The sequence below is a fragment of the Nannobrachium achirus genome (assembly GCF_963921795.1).
Source record: "Nannobrachium achirus genome assembly, chromosome: 15".
Lineage (NCBI taxonomy): Eukaryota > Metazoa > Chordata > Actinopteri > Myctophiformes > Myctophidae > Nannobrachium > Nannobrachium achirus.
The window spans coordinates 6439555-6453745 of NC_137822.1; the positions used below are offsets into that span (position 1 = coordinate 6439555).

A 14191-nucleotide genomic window follows, 5' to 3' on the forward strand; every position below is an offset into this window, starting at 1 on the left:
TTATTTAATGATTTAACTTGTGAAACAATGACCATGAATTTGAACTAAGAGCACAAGAACATGGAAGTAAGGGCAGATGGGGGAAGTACTGCATCTTCTAGAATATCACGGACATTATGGTCAGAGTCAGGATAATGTAACAGTTCCACATAAAACAGAGACACACTATTGTAAATGTGTGTCCTTTGTGGGACTTGGACCGCTGAACAAAATTGTTGAACAGGTTGAATAAAATCAGTTGTTAAATGAGAAGAGTAGCAGCAGCAAAGGTTGATCACGGAAAATAAGAACTCTATATGGGGCATAACAACAGATAAAAGTAAATAATGCCAATCAATAACAATGCCAGAGCATAGTTTTGGAGGCCTGAGTCACACAACAGAGTCTCTTTAAGTTGTTAAGTTAAGAACTGAGGATTTGTGGTGGAAAGGGGAGATTGAGGGACATTTTATAGTTGATACTGTATATATCAAGAAAATCTCCACAGTCAGTTCAGGCTGATATATAAAAGAATAGCTGGGTAATAATAAATACCGAGCAGGTGTCTTTGATATGATGTAAACAAATGCATATTCTGTTAACATAAAAAGGACCTGCCTTCCTGCTTGCCTTCCTTCCTTGCTTATACTGCTGACAAAATGCCAAATTGCAGAGTTGAGGATGTAGAAATAAAGTGAAGCAATAACCAGCGTCTTTTTATTGCCTTTCAGAGCTGCAGCTCCACTTATTACAGAGTCAGAGAAAAGGTGGCCTTTGCTCAGTGCTGAGCTGTATCTGGCGCATGCCCTAACGGTGCCATAGAATTAGGACAAATAGAAAAGTGTATTGTCAATCACCGGAATGATTTGTTATAAGAAACCTTGGGGGTTAAATTAGGGGACGTGTATTTTACTTCTCTTCCTAAGTTGAGTGTGAAGTCGATTACGACATGTGTGAACCACTGGAGCTGTTGCCTGTTCATGATACGAACTCTAGTTCTTTGTAGTGACTTATGACAGGCTTATATGTTGGGCCAATCACATGCTTACATTGCGGCAGCAGGCAGTTAATGTGTAACTAACAAAAGGGAGGGTCAGTTATGTAGACATTTGCTTACCAACTGTATGACTCATATGGTCACCAAGAAGCTGCTGCTCCAATTGTTTACTATGCTGGCAGAGGTGGATAACAGAACACTGTGAAGATATTGAGCTGTGTGAAGGCAGAGTGCTTCTTTTGTTTGGCGTATAAAACTAAGGACAGAGCTATTATACCATGGTGAGTGTTGGGGAGTTTGTTCCCCTTTTTCTTTTCCAGGAACCTCATGTGAAAGCTATGTTAAGCAAAGTGAATTTGTGACTAACTGTGACATACTGTACTGTGATCATACTTTTCCCTTCATACAAGTTGTGATTTTTTTTTTATCATTGTGCTATAGTTTGTGAAAGTAATAATCACTGACAAGATCATCTGAAGCGAAACCAGGAAACCGGCGTGACATGTGACTGCCATAACAGTATAAAGTGTCAGTGAATTCATTATAGCTGCTCCGACTGCTCACAGTACACTTTATAGTCTAGATCAGGGGTCAGCAACGTTTTTCAGGTCAAGGACCCCTAATAGTAGAGAGAGAGAGAGAGAGAGAGAGAGAGAGAGAGAGAGAGAGAGAGAGAGAGAGAGAGAGAGAGAGAGAGAGAGAGAGAGAGAGAGATGAAGCAGGGACCCCCACTACTTTGTATAAAACTGTGTTGCAGATTAAACTTTTTCAGATTTCATAGATAGCTTCATAGACTTGTTTGCCAGCAGTAGCACTATCATCAGTTTATGTTAGAGCTTGTAGATCTGCTACTTTTGGCTGAAAAGGGTAGGGTTCAAGTTAGGCCAGGTTCAAGTGGTTAATGTAAAAAAAGAAAATCCTATCACAGAGCCGGATCCCCTGTCGAAGACCACTGGTCTAGATTGTAATTTATTGTAAGCCACCTGCAACACAATCACATGCTGATGAGTTCTCATTTATAAGTTATAGTAACACTATTTATCTGGACTTGTTTCAGAGCTGCTGAAGTTTGTCACACATAATGTAACATGTAATATGTTGTAGTTCATTGTAGTCCGCTAGCATGCTGTATTTCAAACAATCCTCAAGGGCCACCTCCCCCAAACAATTTCTATATTTATAGAGAAGACAAAGCTTTTCTGTTGTATCTGCAAGTCATTTCAAGCTTTCTTCCCATCATAAAAAAACTTGACTTATGATATATCATTTAACATATTTTGATACATTTAGGCTGTTATATATATTTATGTTATTTTTAAATAATTGTAAAATTGTCCTATGTACCGACTGTACGTACACCATGGATCACTAGTGGTCTGTGGCCCACTGGATGAGAAAAAGTGTTTATTCCATCACAATTATTACATAATCGTCATAAACGTTCATGGGAAGGTGTTTTTAACTAAATGTGTTACTGACATTACCTTCCTGTCTATTTTACAGGCTGACTCGGGTTCTCGAGATCCAGAATCTATGTCACCCAGCAAGATGGATCAGGTGCAGGGCCAGGTCAATGAGGTGAAAGTCATACTGAAAGACAACATCCAGAAAGTGCTGGAGAGAGGGGAGAACTTGGACAACTTGGTTAGCACGACAGAAGGCCTTCAAGCTAATGTAAGTATTGTGTTGTCACATACAAAAGTTACGTCACCCTCAATATTAGCATCATGGCAATCACAACACATTTCGAAACTTTAAAGGGCGACTTCACCCATTTCCAACCTGTCTTTGCACAATTGGTCCTCACTAATGCTCATGATAAAATGGTAAAAAAGGAAAAAGGATTCTAGTCGTCATATGAGGGCTGTGGACACTTCATAAATTCACTTACCAGTGACATCATAGTTGGGCAGGTTTAATGTGAGAACAATGGTTATACTAATAGCATGATACCTTTCCAGGAATAGAAAGCCTGCAGTTCCTGCAGGGTGGATTCCCCATCAATGATGCCACTTGTAGGCAGGTTTCTGAACTGTCCACAGCCCTCCACTGAGACTCAGTAGACAGCAATTCTCTATCTTTTTTGTATACGTATCATATCCCACAAGGGGAACTTCCGTATTCAGCTTCACCCAGCTGAGTGCTGCCCAGTGCTCACAGAGGAGCGTGGAGGGGGGAGCAGTTAGGGGTTAAGTTCAGCGACACTGAACTTTGACACATTGCTGAGAGCTGGAATCTTACCTGGGACCTCCAGGACCTCTGGAGTCCTTGGCGGGCTCACTTATAATTCAGCTGAAAATGAGTGAAGTCAAATTTGTGTCGTACGTCGCATAGTGAAAAAATTGCAGATTAGCCAATTTTGACAATTTTAAAATTATACACTTTTTAAAATGTTTTACATTTTGCCCAAAATAGGGACGCCCGGGTTAAGGTGGTTAATTAACACCTGCAACATTTTCTTTTCTCAGGCTGACTCTTTCCAAAGGACAGCTACGCGAGTTGCAAGGAAGTACTGGTGGAAAAACGTTAAGATGTGGATTATAATCGGTCTAATTGTGGTGATCGCCATTGTTCTCATCATCCTGGCTGCTACAGGTTACATTTAAGGTCATGCACTCCCAAATGGAGGACTGCAGGCTTTACAAATGCAGAGGACGGGAACTCAATGTGTAAATAACCATGTCATTTAATGGACATTCCGATCATCCTCATTCCACTTAAGCCCCATATCTAAAAACGAACGTTTTCACATGGGAGGACAGGTTTACAGTGGTTAAAGATGTTGTATACTATTTCAAGAACAATTCAAAAGGCACCTGATGTGACTTTAAGTACAGTTAAATGAATGTCAGAGATGTATAACTTAATGATGTGAGACCTGTAAAATGCCAAAGTAGGTCCTCAACACTCCACCAGTTGTTTAGTCATGGGCCAGAGAAGAAACAACATGTATCTATCAAGGTATCCAAAAATGATAAGAAATGTCCATGTATTCTTTTTTCCTTTCATACTTTTATTCTTAATTTCTTTCTCTTTTTTTTCATTTTAACTCAATGTATATACTGTATTTTTGGACTGCCATACTGTAATAACATAAAGTCATATTAGAGTGATATAATAAAATGTAAAGAAAAGTAAAAACCACAGCCTAGAAGATTATATGTTCGCTAACACAATCCAATTGACAAATCGACAAAGCAATAAACAAAGAGCGGCCATCACGCTTGGCGCACAAAGAAAACTACGAACTAAAACGGCAGCTTATCTGTAATAACTTAGCAGTATTGTAATGAAACAAAACATCGAAACTTTGAACGCTTTGCGGATTACAACAAATATAATGCTGAAGACTAGGGCTGTCACAATTATTACATAATCGTCTAATCGCGATTATTTGACATAATCGCGAATATTTTTCATAATCGTTTCCATGTTGAAAAATGTTCATAGATTTTTTTTAAGTAAAAAATAGTGGAAATAGCAGATCTACAAGCTCACAACGTGTCGCGATGCGACGCGTTGTGAGCTTGTAGATCGGCTATTTCCACTATCAATGTTATTTTTTAAGTAGAAAGTTGTACTGTGTGTCAGTAATTTCTTTGTATATTTAGGTTATGTGTCATCTCTGCCATGTGCAACTTCAAAGCCTAAAAGCCAAACAGAAATGTAATTATCCACAACAAAAACACAATGAAATCGTTAATCGCAATTATTTGAGAGACAATTAATCGTCATGTAAAATGTCATATCGTGACAGCCCTACTGAAGACAAAGTAAACGTAGCTCGATATTCTTTCATCGATCTCAGTCATGTCAATCGTTTTCCTGCACGCTGTCACCTCTTCTGCCAGTGCTCCAACAGAGAATTCAGTCTCCTCTTACGGCGAAGCCTAGAAAACAAAAGGGACAGATAATCAGACATAAATCAACAAACACTTAAATCACAAATGAATAAATCATAGGAATGCCCCGTGCATAGTATGTCCGATGCGAACATCTATTTTAACATTAAAATTAAAAAAACAGAAGTAAGTCCATAAGCTAGAAATCCTGAAGTGCAACAAATCGAAGAAGAGGTCAAAGCCATATTACTTTATGAATACAAGGAGACTTCGATTGGTCAAAAAATACACGTTAGAGAAAACATTACTGCACATGCAAATTTCTGGAGATGTAGTGATACTTTGATTCTTGATGTTTTACAAAGGTTAAGAAGAGAATTTTGTTAGAAGAAAATTACATGTAACAACGTTTAATAAGAGGAGTCTTTCCGTCGCTGTCACTAACAGAAAACAAAACAATACATTTTATGCAAAAAAAATGAATGCACTTCTTCAACACAGTAGCGTCCAAGTACAAACCAGGTTTTAGCTCATGGACTACTGGCTAATACTGCTTACAAGGGCTAAATAAAGAAAGCAAGCAATTCAGATAAGATTAGGAACACATATTACTGGAAAGTCCAGAGAAAGCTGTACATATCCTTTGAAAAACAAACGTTATTTTTACATATTTAACAATTACTTGTGTGGGGGGGGAGAATAAGGGCCTGTAAAAAATGACAATTACATGTGTGTATATTTTTAAATTTTACATTACATTACATTACAATACAGCAGAAAATACAATGAATTAAAGGAAAGATGACAAAAAAGCTGGACGTGTCCCAATTTGTTTAGTTTTTAGAAAAAGCTGATACAGGGATGTTGTAAGACCATACCAAATGGCAGCGTTCGAGAGCAGTATGCCTCTCGTACCCGGTCCGCATTGAGCGGGCCCTGAGAGTATCTGGGGAGTCAGCTCATGGCCTGCAAGGAAGCTCCGCTGGCAGGTACAAACAAGGTATGTCAGAGTTAGGAGACAACATACTTCCGTTTTTTCTTTTTTTTTCCTTTGCACATCCTCAATGGGGCTTTTAAGCCGTGACATCATTTTGTAGGCAGAGGAGAACTCTGCCCCCAGAGCATTTTCTGTCCCTCGTTATTTCAACAGATCCGAGACAAAAATAACGACTAAAGTATAATTCTAACACTTTCTTTTCAACAACAAAGAGAAGAAAAATTTGTAAATAGTAAAAATAGTAAAAAGATTCACGGAAACTGGGGGCAGAAATTCTCCTCTGCCTACAAAATGATGTCATACTTAACAGCCCCATAACCACTTGAACCCTATATGCCAGTGTTTCTCAAACAAATGTTCAAATTTCAAGGTGTACAAACGGAACCAAATGAACCATTTGGTTCCATTTATACGCTGACAGAGTTAAAGACTTGTGGGTCAATTTAGGCCCCCCCCCTCACGCGTCAGTGTTGATTTTGACAGCACATTTGGGTTTAGTTTTATACTCGTTTGAATAAAATCAAATTTAGTTTTCGTCATATTTTAGTCATCTGAATCATCTCTAGTTTTAGTTGACTAAATATACAGTTGATTTTGTCAACAACATTTCATTTGGTGGGCCTTGATGGCGTTGTAATGCCCGATTCTACACTAGAGTTGCATGCTGAAAATAGCAGATCTACAAGCTTTTAGATTAGCTTTATTCAGAGAGCAACACCCGAGCACAACCACACATAAAATGACTCAGTTCTACTGGATCTCTTCTCCATTAGTCCCTCCCTAACATTTTGTCTTAGTTTTAGTCATCATAGCGTAGTTTTCATTTTATTTGTCAGTGAAAAAAGGTAGTAGACGAAAAAATGTTTTAGTCAACAAAATCAACACTGCGACGCAGTGATCTCGTACGATCAGCTATTTTTCGGCGATTGTAATGTTTCGCCTGTTGTGACATGGCCAGAAGAATGGGGATGCTAGGGTTCGAGTGGTTACGTTTGGCATCCATTTACTGCAGTTAGGAGTGCTTTACCTGTTAACTTTACAGTTAAAACAACGGTGCAAAAAAAAAAAGAGACAGCAGAAGGCCTGGCTGTTAACATAATCACCACAAAGGCTGTAGCAGCCTCTATGTTACCACTACTGTAAAGCACTTGAAGGGTTACTGAGAAAAAAGAATTACAAGAAAGAAATTACATATTATTATTATTACATATTATTGTTACCATACAGAACGTTAACTACGTATATCACATTTGTGTTAAAGAGATGATGTTTTTTTTTTGTTTTTTAACATACCTGTAGATTTTTGTCACGTTAATAGGGCTTGTAACTGTTTTGGTGACCACCACGCCTGGGCGACTTGCCGTAACCACCTGGCTGACCTACGAATGTCACCGACCGTTACACTTTATATTCATGTTTAATGTTCATACTGATGCAGTTATAAACAACTAAGAATAAAAGCAGGTAGGGATGGGCGATATGGTGATAATTATCATTGAGACGATACAATGTCTCCACAATATGCCTTTTCAGAGGTATCGTATATATCGTGATAGAATTGACGGAGCCTTGTAAAAAATCCTGTTTAATCGTTAATACAGAGATCCATGGCAGAATTCAATTTAAACCTGCATTTTGGTCTAAATCAGTAGTTCTCAAACTTTAAAATGTCAAGGTCTCCACTTAACTCTGACAGTATGCAAATTACGGGTCCATTTGGTTTCATTTGTATACTGTCAGAGTTACATACTTGTAAAGTTCAATTTAGACCAACCAAAAGGAACCCAGAGAGTCTAGTTTTTGTCAAGTAACTTGAAAAATAACCATAAAAACCAACGTGAAAAAGAATTGTGATAAAATTATATATCGTGATACGGCTTGGGAAAATATCGTGATATTGTATTTTTCCATATCGTCCACCCCTAAAAGCAGGTGCACTTCCTCTGGGTGCCTTTTTGTTTAGGCAGTGGGTGCTCAGCTATCCACAAGTTTCCGCGGGAGTTTACTGGAGACTATCAGGACCAAACTTCCGGGTTTAACAGCAGACATACAAGCTCACGTCGCGTCGCAGATGCAACCCGTTGTGAGCTTGTAAATCGGCGGCGGAAGATCGATGCAGACGTTTGCGCAATGCACTATGGGGCGTAGGAAACTCGTAGATAGATATAACTAGGTTCATATACTGTACCTCCAAAGTGGAAACTCCAAAATAAAGGATGCAAGACTAGCTCAGATATACATTCTTATTTATTGTGAACTCTTTCTCGTTTAGGCATCAGCCTTCCTCAGAGCAGATTTTAAAAAGGGATAATGGGGGCGCCCGCTGGTCTTGCGGTCCAGGAGCATACCATATAGGCTCTGATGCCTGACAAGTGTGTCGTGGGTTCGGGTCCCGATCCGAACTACCTTTGCTGCGTGTCACTCCCCCATCTCTCTCCTCATTTCCTGTCAGTCTGCTGTCCTATCAATAAAGGCATAAAAGCCCCCCCAAAAAAACAAATCTTAAAAAAAAGAAAAGAAAAATGTGATAATGGAGGTGTAGGCCCCTCTTTTAATTAATGTTAAAGAAGTCAAAAAGTAGTAAAAAGAGGGGCCTACAGGGGTGCCCGCAGGCCTAGCGGTCCAGGCGCATACCACATAGGCTCTGATGCCTGACAGTGCGTCACGGGTTTGAGTCCCGATTCCGATGACCTTTGCTGCGCGTCACTCCCCGTCTCTCTCTCCCCGTTTCCCGTCTAAAAAAGAAAAAAAAGAGGGGCCTACACCCCCATCATCACTTTTTAAAATCTGCCCTGGGGAAGGCTGAGGCCGAAAACGCGCCAAGAGTTCACAATTAATAAGAATGAGCCAGGCTTGTATCTTTTATTTTGGAGTGCTGCTTTTTCGCAGTTATAACAACTCTTAAATACTTGCTTGTATCAGTGTCGTGCACCTGAAGTAGCCGATCTACAAACTCACAATGTGTAGATATGCTATTATAGGTGCATGGCACTGACACAAGACTAATATAAATAAGGCTTTAGCTGATAAAAATGTTTATATACTTTGTCAATATGCTTCACCAATTAAAACGACTTACTGTTGTAGTCATCGTATCCATAATAATTGTTGTAACCAGTGTAATCGTAGCCACCGTATCCTCCATATCCTCCGCCGTTGTATCCATAATTTCCATAATTCCCGCCGTACCCTTGATTCCAGTAGTTGCCGTAACCTTGGTTCCAGTTTTGATTAGGCCCTGGATTTCAAGAGTTTATGAAAGATACAATGCAGCTCAGCGGTCATACACAATTATTCTACATGGAAGTTGAATCATTCTTATCACTATGCAAACACAGCCAGCATGGGGCTGATAGCTTACTTGATTAGAGACTTGGGTCCTTGTAGTACATTCATATATTCAACTTTTAAAAACACCCCAAATAGTCAAAAGTACTGACAGTAAATGGGTGAATAATATCTACTGTTAATCACTGCCCTATTCATTTATAATGTTTTCACAAATAGCCAATCTTTAAGCTCACAGTGTGTTGTGATGTGACACGTTGTGAGCTTGTACATGGCTGTGTGAAGATATTACAACACATTATATATTTGAAAATGTTCATGTCCAAAATAGGGATGAAAGTGAAAAGTGGTTAATAATCACTCTATCCATAAGGTATGAAAAGCCACAACTAGGCCTGTCACAATTATTACATAGTCTAATCGCAATTATTTGAGATAACCGTTTCCATGTTGAAAGATCTGGAAGAATAGCGGAAATAGCAGATCTACAAGCTCACAGCGCGTCACAAAGTGACGCGCCGTAAGCTTGTAGATCAGCTATTCCCGCTATTTTCAAGAAATGTTTTTAAAGTATAAATGATTAAATAGTCAGTAATCTGCCCGACCCTACTCAGGTTGAAGATGGATGGAGTACCCTGTGCAGGTTTGTGTGATTATGAAGCCTAAATGGCAAACAGAAATTATGTTTGAATTCATATGTTCTAGTCTTCAATGCCGAAAACACAATTAAATCGTTAATTGCAATTATTTGTGTGACAATTAATCGTCAATCTAAATTTGTAAAAACGTGACAGCTCTAGCCACTACTAGGGCATTCACGAATAGTGATTTTTAGTATTCGAATTATTCGACCTCAAAGTATTCGAATAGTCGAATATTCGACAGGACTGGCCAAACTGTCAAATATTAAGTAAGCAAGAGGGGAACATTGTGAAAATAGCCGATCTACATGCTCACAACGCCTCACGGCGATGTGAGCATGTAGATCTGCTATTTTCACAATATTTATCTGCGGAACCGAGTCACATTAAATGTAATGCCTACAATTCCAAGTGCTTGTCAGGGTGGGGGTCCCCAGTTCAAATATGTTTATTTTGGGGGTCACAGCCTAAAAAGGTTTGAAAACCCCTGGTATAGAGCATTAACAAATTGACAACTCATTCTTATGACTTCCTATCTAGCCAAGCTTTATAAACTATATATTTTTTAAAGAGAAAACAATGGGAAAAAAAGTGAATATTTGACTTCTGTGAACAACGTTGAATAGTGACTTTGATATTCGAATATTTGGTGAATGCCCTAGCCACAACCCAGGTACTATGTACTATGTACTCACCACCTCTACCCCGAGACCTGGGCGAGTATCCACCTCTACCTCCCCAGGGCTGCTGCTGCTGGTATTGTTCCTTGGACATTGCCACTTTAATTTCACACTGATGGAAAAAGACATTAGGATCACTCATCTCCTTTCACTTTCACCCAGCACTGAAAACTATCTATGTCAGTGTTTCTCAACCACTGTGCCTGGGGACCTTTGATGTGCCCCTGAGAAGGGTCAAGTGTGCCCCTTGAAACTGCTTGAAAGCCAGTATTGTATTTATCATTTTAAAAATTATTTAAACTAGTGAAAACAGCCGATCTACAAGCACACAACGCCTCGCGGGTGCGAGGCGTTGTGTGCTTGTAGATCTGCTGTTTTCACTACTGTTGTGCGACAGCCTTGTATGATGAAGCAGGGCTTTACTTTGCGAAGAAACGTACACATTTGAAACTTAGAGATACAAGGTTTCTTCCCGACAGTGACGATATTTACACACCCGTATTATGTTGGTGTGCCCATGGATTCTTGGGACATGAAAAGTGTGTCCATGCAGAAATAAAGGTTGAGAAACACGAGACACAATACCTAGCAAGTATTTAGAAGGAGATGCTAATTTTACCTTGCTCAGTCCTATATTGTGGAATTTCTTCTCCATGATGGTTTTAACAGGTTCCTCTTCTTTAAATGTTATGAAGCAGAACCCCCTCCTTTTGTTCGTCTTGTTCTCCATGGGCAGCTCGATGGATTCCACCTGCTCGCGGAAACAATGGACTGTTCATTTGAGCTTAATATACAGCATAATATAACCACAGTAGAGTGGTTTCCAGACTTTTTGTAATCATGGCACACCTGCTGTATATTCATAGTGAAAATAGCAGATGTAGAACGTGACATGTTGAGTTTGTAAAAGCTGGTCTCTCTACCACAGTAAAATTGATACTAGAAAGATGCAATTATGGTAAATTGCAAGTGTGGTTGCCGTTTTTGCATTTTCCCATTCAAGTCAATGGGGTTACTTTATATAGTAACTTTTGGCCAATGAGGAAGCAGCAAAAACTTTAAAGAGTAACTTTTAGCCAATGAGGAAACAGCATTGCAGGATTGCTTGAACAATCCTCTGGACTTTATGGAATAACATTTAGCCAATGAGTAAGCAGCAAAAACAGCTTTTAGCCAATGAGGAAACTGCATAAAGGTGACGTCAGAGGAATGCCGGTTCCTCATTGGCTAAATGTTACTCTTTAAACTCGGGCCGATAACATTAGTGTGTCACCCTTCAGGCAACCACACTAATAAAGTAGTAAGTCAAATAATCTTTACAAAATGAAACATCTACTGGCTAAACCCTTCCAACAAGCGCATAGAATATATTAATTTGACATGAACTCTACCTCTCCAAAGGCACCAAAGTATTCTCGGATTTTCTCCTCTGGAGTGTCAGGAGAGAGACCGCCTACAAAGACCTTCTTTATGGGTTCCTTGCTCTTCATTGCCTTGGCCTTTTTTGGGTCGATTACTTTTCCATTAAGTTTATGTTCCTTCTGTGTAGCAACCTTTAATATAATATATATACATATTAGAGAGGGAGAGAGGGGAAAAAAAGAAAGACAAACAATGGTAATTTGTTCATCACTTCACCTATAATGACATGCCCACAATAGGGACATCAGATTGAAAGTGAAACATGTATTGAGCTAAAATATGAATAAACACTAGTTGTAGTGTAATTGTTGGTGAGCTGACATGGTATATGTAGACTAGGGTAACCTAATACAAGCCACGTGGTTACTGTTTGTCAAAAGAATCACACCTAGCGTGAATTGAATTCCACAGGGCAAAATAGCAATCAAAATACATCAAGCATTATTTTGTATGAATACATAGTATATAGCTTGTCATTGATTGATTCGTCTAATATGGCAGACATACTCACTACCTTGTCAACACTCTCAGCCTCTTTGAACAGCACAAATCCAAAGCCCCTGGACCTGCCCGTCATAGGGTCCAGTTTTAACGTGCAGTCAACAACCTCCCCATACTTGTTGAAGTAATCTTTCAAGTCCTTCTTTGTTGTGTCCCAACTCAGCCCTCCGACAAACATCTTCCTAAGAACAAAACAAAACAAAGGTTTCAGTAAACTATTGATAGAGAGTTGATATAGAGTCAAGTTAACAGAGTTACGTTTCAACGCGATATCTCTAGCACATCTGCATTGGTAGTGGGTTGTCTGCATAATCCCTACTCTTCCCATGGAGACATTTAGACCCTACTGGTTGACAAGCAGTAGTCTACTGCCTGAAGCTCATTGGCCTCACCTGGCCATAGTATTATGCCATCATATTTTGAGGATTCCATTTTTTGCAAGAGCAGTAGTAACAGGAATACTGTAGGTGTGTGAGTGTATATAAATAGAATTGTATTGTGTAAAAAAAGCATGCAGATGCCATAGCACCTATGCATAGCACCCCAAATAATTAATGACTGCGGTAACTTCCCACTGGACTTCAAGCAACTCTGACTTCAGAAGCTTGACATTTCTCTATTATGAATCCTTGTTTTTAGTGGTCTCGTGTAATATTGTAATATTTTTGAAATATGGACTTTTGATATCCATGTAAATTCATACATTCAATTTGAGCAATTTGTCACTGCATGTGCAATGCATCTAAAAAATATGTTTCGAGAAATATATGAATGTTTCAAGAAAATGTACTTTTACACAAAATTCTAATTTCTTCAGATGGATCTGTAATTTCTGTATAGGCATGGGGGTTGGTCAGGTGTATTGTAATAATATATAGGCTAATATCTCATCTTACCCCTCATCCTCTTCGTTCTTGCTGGCATCGATCTTGGAGCCCTCCGTGTCCCCTCCTCCTCCTGTGATGATGGCACCACCTCCAAGACCCTCCACACTGGCAGGCTGCATGGGATCATCACTGGCCTCCCCATCCTCCTCCTCCATCTCCTCCATTCTCATCACTGTCGCCTCCTCGTCGCAGAATTCCAGCTCCTCCGACATGTTTTTCTTCTTTTTTTTTTAAAGCCCCGCTCGCTGTTCGTTCGTTGCACAACACAACTCTCTCTATATAATAATAATAGCCTTTTTAAATGGCTTCTTCTTCCTGTTGTCACTGTCTTAAACCCCGGATTCACGTTATGTAAAATATATTTATATCAGATGGTTGGTTGCTTGCTTGCTAACGTTCCAAAAACAACAACACTAAACTACACCTTAAAGCTCCTTGAGGCTCCTTCGTCTTCAAGTTCAAGGCTGTAAAAAACAGTCTAATTTGTGTATTTCTAATTTTTTACAGATGGTTTGTGTTATTTTTGTTTTTCTATTTTAGGTTTGCTTCTTCTTCAGTCTCCGTTAGTTGCGACGGTACGTTTCGCCCACTTTGTATGCGTCGCTCGTACGACGGTGTCGCGTGCACCGAAAATAGCCGATCTACAAGCTCACGTCGCGCTGCCTCCGTGACGCGCTGTGAGCTTGTAGATCGGCGCACCGCCTCTTCTTCTGCCACGGTTTCATGGGCGTTGAGGAGAATGCTGATTGTGCGCATTACTGCCACCCACTGGTACACAGAGTTGTACCGTTGCACTGTTAATTATAAGGCCCAACATTTATACAAAATGCTCCACAAATTGCTACAAAAGACGTGATAGCCACTCGTTTTGGGGATGAACAAGAAGTTGAACTGAAGGGTCCATTTAATGTCTGTCTTATACTGATGGTCTGTGTGTCTTTGAATCTTTCAACATTT

At 39.5% G+C, this 14191-nt stretch overlaps 2 protein-coding genes across 2 annotated transcripts; one reads left to right on the top strand and one right to left on the bottom strand.

Annotated features, from left to right (window-relative positions):
• Positions 1-1118: 1118 nt before the first annotated feature.
• Positions 1119-4421, top strand: LOC308298792 (vesicle-associated membrane protein 8). The gene is made up of 3 exons (XM_080742467.1): positions 1119-1257; positions 2480-2650; positions 3445-4421. Exons 1-3 carry the CDS (start codon positions 1255-1257, stop codon positions 3580-3582), a joined length of 312 nt encoding a protein of 103 aa, XP_080598593.1. The 5' UTR covers positions 1119-1254; the 3' UTR covers positions 3583-4421.
• Positions 4422-7098: 2677 nt separating this feature from the next.
• Positions 7099-13367, bottom strand: LOC308298773 (heterogeneous nuclear ribonucleoprotein D0-like). The gene is made up of 7 exons (XM_080742446.1): positions 13244-13367; positions 12361-12529; positions 11816-11977; positions 11044-11175; positions 10422-10536; positions 8895-9053; positions 7099-7194 (listed from the first exon to the last, which is right to left on the bottom strand). The coding sequence occupies exons 1-7, from the start codon at positions 13351-13353 to the stop codon at positions 7127-7129; spliced, it is 915 nt and encodes a 304-aa protein (XP_080598572.1). The 5' UTR covers positions 13354-13367; the 3' UTR covers positions 7099-7126.
• Between the last annotated feature and the right edge of the window lie 824 nt (positions 13368-14191).